This window comes from Dromiciops gliroides, chromosome 2, assembly GCF_019393635.1.
Source record: "Dromiciops gliroides isolate mDroGli1 chromosome 2, mDroGli1.pri, whole genome shotgun sequence".
Classification (NCBI taxonomy): Eukaryota; Metazoa; Chordata; class Mammalia; order Microbiotheria; family Microbiotheriidae; genus Dromiciops; species Dromiciops gliroides.
Genome location: NC_057862.1, coordinates 551,935,804 through 551,940,564, shown reverse-complemented (window position 1 = coordinate 551,940,564; position 4,761 = coordinate 551,935,804). Strand labels below are relative to the sequence as shown.

General features: G+C 42.7%; 1 protein-coding gene across 1 annotated transcript; it reads left to right on the top strand.

Annotated features, from left to right (window-relative positions):
- The first annotated feature begins 462 nt into the window (after positions 1–462).
- On the top strand, positions 463–1,865 carry LOC122743940 (WD repeat domain-containing protein 83-like). Its single transcript, XM_043989190.1, has one exon. It carries the CDS (start codon positions 463–465, stop codon positions 1,411–1,413), a length of 951 nt encoding a protein of 316 aa, XP_043845125.1. The 3' UTR covers positions 1,414–1,865.
- The last annotated feature ends 2,896 nt before the right edge of the window (positions 1,866–4,761 follow it).

The following is a 4,761-nucleotide window of genomic DNA, read 5'->3' as shown; positions in this document are numbered from 1 at the left end:
CTATCTGAACAACTCCCTCAAGGTCCATATCGTTTGGCAAGCCAGGACTCATTTGAGCTCATTATCTGCAAGGTGGTCATCTTCTCTGAGAAGAGTATTAACTAGAAAAATCTCTGTCAGTCATCTTCAAGCAGGTAACCCTAGGAATTCCTAAAGTATTCTCTCCAAAGTCCATCTCTCATGATCACTGTTCAGTTATCTGATTCTCCTTCACCAACTGCCTACTTCTTTCTCCCATCCATCTCAACCCCACTCTGCATTATCATGCCAAATCTTTGCAATTATACTCTCCCTTCTGTGAGAAAATAATGGGTTTTGGGACACCCAGGGGCTCCTGCCTGAGAGGTCATTGAATGAGAGGTAGGTTAGTTCTTACTTCCCTTTGCTATATTCAGATACTACTTTTAGCTAAGGTGTAGCACTGCAGACTCTGACGGTTCCGTTCCAGTTATCGGCGCGAACATGGCATTCCCAGAGCCCAGACCAACGAAGCCCGAGCTGCCTCGGAAGTCCGTGCGGAGCCTGCACTGCCGCCAGGGAGCCTTGCGGGCCGTGAGCTTCAATGTTGATGGGCGATACTGCCTGACCTGTGGCAGTGACAAGTCCCTCTCCCTATGCAGCCCACTGCGGGGGACCTTGCTGCGGATCTACAGTGGCCACGGGGCCGAGGTGCTGGACGCTGCAGGCTCATTTGACAACAGCCGCCTGTGCTCTGGGGGATGCGACCGAGCTGTTCTGTTTTGGGATGTGGCATCAGGCCAGATTCTTCGAAAATTCCGGGGCCATGCAGGGAAGGTGAATTGTGTTCAGTTCAATGAAGAAGCCACGGTGATTGTGTCTGGCTCCATCGATTCCAGCGTCCAATGCTGGGACTGCGGGTCACAACGCCCCGACCCTGTCCAGATCCTAGATGAAGCCAAAGATGGTATATCCAGTATAAAGTTGTCAGACCATGAAATCCTAGCAGGTTCTGTGGATGGACGGTCACGACGCTATGACCTTCGGATGGGAGAGCTGGCTGCAGACTATGTGGCAAGTCCCATCACTTGTGTGTGCTTTAGCAAAGATGGCCAGTGCACACTCGTCTCCAGCCTTAACTCTACCCTTCGACTTCTAGACAAAGACACAGGGGAGCTGCTTGGAGAGTACACAGGGCACAAGAATCGTGAATACAAGCTGGATTGCTGCCTGAGCAAGCGCGATACCCATGTGGTCAGTGCCTCTGAGGATGGAAACGTCTTCTTCTGGGACCTGGTGGAGGGCACTCTGGCTTTGACCCTGCCTGTGGGCCAAGGTGTAGTCCAGTCTCTGGCCTTCCACCCCACCGAGCCCTGCCTGCTGACTGCCTCAGAAGGTACTGTCCAGTGCTGGCGAGAAGAATCTTTTGTAGCAGAAGATGACCTGATGACTTGAGAGGCAGCACAGACATACCTGCATGGGACGCATGGACTTTATTGGCCTTAGGGATGTGTACCATTACCTGCCCCAAAAGAAACCTGTATCCCAGGCCTAGGTATTCGCTAACCTTGGCCAGGGCACAATGAAAGTTGGGGATGTCTGGAGAGTAACTGTGAGACAATAAATAGGAGGAGTCATATCCCAGAACCGGCAGCTTCCAGAAAAAAAGAAAAGAAAAAAAGAAACTACCTTTATAACCATCATTTGACAACATTTCTTCCATTGAGGTTTGTGCTAAACAAGAAATTTATCACCCAATTCAGATCCTGCTAGCCATTATCTACTGACCCCAAGGACAACTTCCTTCCATTCTCAATGAGTTCAGTGCCCAACTCTCAGTCCTTTTTCCACCTCATCTTGCCCTCATATTAGGGGACATATATTGATGGTCTTTCAAATCCCCTAACTTCCTCATTATACTCAATTCCCATGACTCAATTGCCTTCTTGCCATCTTAACTATATATCCTAGATCTTGCCGCCACCCAAAACTGTTCTACATCAATGTTCATGAACTTCAAAATTTCTTTATATGATCATAATATGTTGTCATTCCACCTTCCCCTTTCCCCATGCCTTACAACTCCTAGCCCTGTTCTTTGTCTTCACTGTGATCTCCCCTGACTCTATTTTTTGCTAGCCCCATTATCCCTTCACTAGCTAAACTCTCCTCCATTCCTTATCCTTTCCCTTGGTGAACCAGTTGGTCTATACCAGAGGTATTGAACACGTCACTACTCTCCTTCAAAAAACAAATAAATAAATAAATAATGGAACAAGCAAGCAAATAAATGAATGAATGAATGAATAAATGAAAGAAAGAATGAATGGATAGATGAATTCACAAGCAGGTTAAATAAATAAACAAATAGATAAATTCACGGGCAGGTTAAATAAATTAATGAATAAATAAATAGATAGATGAGTGGCTGAGTAAACAAATAAACAAACAAATAAATGAATAGATAAGCTTCACTGGCTCACTGTTGCCTCTTGGATAAAATACACATGCTTCTTTTTGTCAAATAAAGCCCTTCCCAATCTGGGCCTAATCTATTATACCAGATTTATTTCATATAAAATTATCATTCTATTTTTCTTCTCCCTTTTCTTTTTTTCTTCTTTCTCTTTCCCTATGCCATTCTTTTTCCTTTCCCTCTCTATCTTCCTCAGACATCTATCTTTTGAAAACCAAGAATTGCCCTAGATAGAACTATGAAATAAAATTTTTCTTCCAAATCTCTGCCTTCACTTTTAAAATTCCCCCATTTCTAATTTTCCAACACTGTCCATCATTCTATTACATTAGACTTTCAATCACTAACCTGTTCTACTCTTCTACCAACTACTCCCTAGCTACCTACACTTTGCCGCTTTGATATTCCTTCTTCTGCTACCCATTGATATTTGCCAGTACTTCAACCTCTCCAATCCACAGGTAATCTAATCAATTAGTGCATGCTAATTTGCTGATAAGACTTCTGGGCAACAAGTACATTTTAACTATGACGTTTACAATGCCTACACTATTGTTGATTCAAAGATGACTCAAAGGGTGAAATTTCAAATCTATTAGAAGACAAATCTGCACAGGTCAAAGAGCAGGTAGGCAAAGGTATTTCCTTCAACCATACACATTTCCCCACTGATGGTTGAGATTGATGAGTCAATGAGTGGGTAAAACTCATCTAACAAAATCTATCTAGCTGGGCCCAGACGATAGTTCACTTCCATCCACCCAGGCATCTTAGGACATTTTCCATGTACCATGGCACTGTATATCCCCTAACTCTTATTCTGAGAACAGTAATCAAATCTAAATCAATAAATCTAAAATGCTTCTAGAAGGGTATGACTATTGTCTGTCCTATGGATCTACTTCCATTCCTGTTACTCCTCAGACAAAAATTCCCTTCCCTGGTCACAATTCCCATCTACGTGTTGTGTTATGAATGTCATAAAGTCCTTGAGGCCTCCAAACCCTATAACTTTCATTCCATCCCTATGGTCTTCTTACCCTAGAAGATCACTCTGTGCCTGTGACCTCTGATGGGAAAGTAGCCAGGCCACCCATATTCACTCCCTCATTCCTCTTCAGGCTCTGCTCCTGATTCTCTGGACTTCATTTTCCATCCTGCCTCTGAGCTAGTGCCTTCTCCCTCCTCCCCCATTTCAGGTCCCTTTTATGTGTTGCCTTCCCCTACTAGAATGGAAACTCATTGAGGGCAGGACTATCTTTCTTTTTGCTTGTATTTGTATTCCCAGCACTTATAATATTACCTAGTATATGGTAAGTATTTAATAAACACTTGCTGAATTCACTCTAAGGTCCCTTTCACCTCAAAATGTATGATCCTATAAAAATAGTGTTCATTTCCCACTTCCTACCAAAAAAAAATTTTTTTAAAGGACACTTACTTAAAGGGGAGTCAGTATCTGGGAAGGACAGTGAACATTATGTGAATTCCCAGCTAGTTCTCCCCCAACCTTCCCTGATATCTATACATATAAGCATACCTTCTCTGTCTACGCAAACACAAACTAAAGGTATAGGAGCACATGCTCAGGAAGTTGATTGGTCAAAAGGTTGCATGACTTCCCCATGCTTGGCTAGGATACACTAAATATCCTATAAGGGCAGCCCTGTAGTCTCTTCCTTATTTGGATATTCCGTTCTGTATGTCTTGGATCTCACACTTCACCTATACTTTTCTGAGAAACTATTGATAAGAAACTCTCCAAGACTGTCAGGGAGAAGCTAAAGATGTGATAGGGTGCCTAAGAGATGCGCATACACACATATTTCCCCTTAATTTAATGAGTTGAATAGAAAGCTAAGGTACCCTACACGATGAGACCCCCAGTCTGTCTTTTACTTAGATATACATATATACACATATTCATATATGTGTGTATGCAGCATAAATTCAAGTGAATACATTCAAGTAAATCCAAAGTGATTATATACAAAGTACTTTGGGAGCAAGGACACTAACAATTGAGAGAATCAGGAAAGGCTTCATGTAGAAAATGGTGATTTAGCCATATGAAAAAATGTTCTCAATCACTACTGATTAGAGAAGTAAGTTCAAATTAAAACTACTTTGAGGTACCATCTCACACCTATCCAACTGGCTAATAGGACAAAAAAGGGAAATGATAAATGTTGAAGATGTGGGGAAAAGGACACTAATACACTGTTGGTGGAGTTGTGAACCATTCTGGAGAGCAATTTGGAACCATGCCCAAAAGGCTGAAAAACTGTCCATATCCTTTGACCCAGCAATACCACTACCAGGTTGAT

Coding starts and splice junctions, on each gene's coding strand:
- LOC122743940 (XM_043989190.1), top strand. CDS start 463: ATGGCATTCCCAGAGCCCAGACCAACGAAGCCCGAGCTGCCTCGGAAG.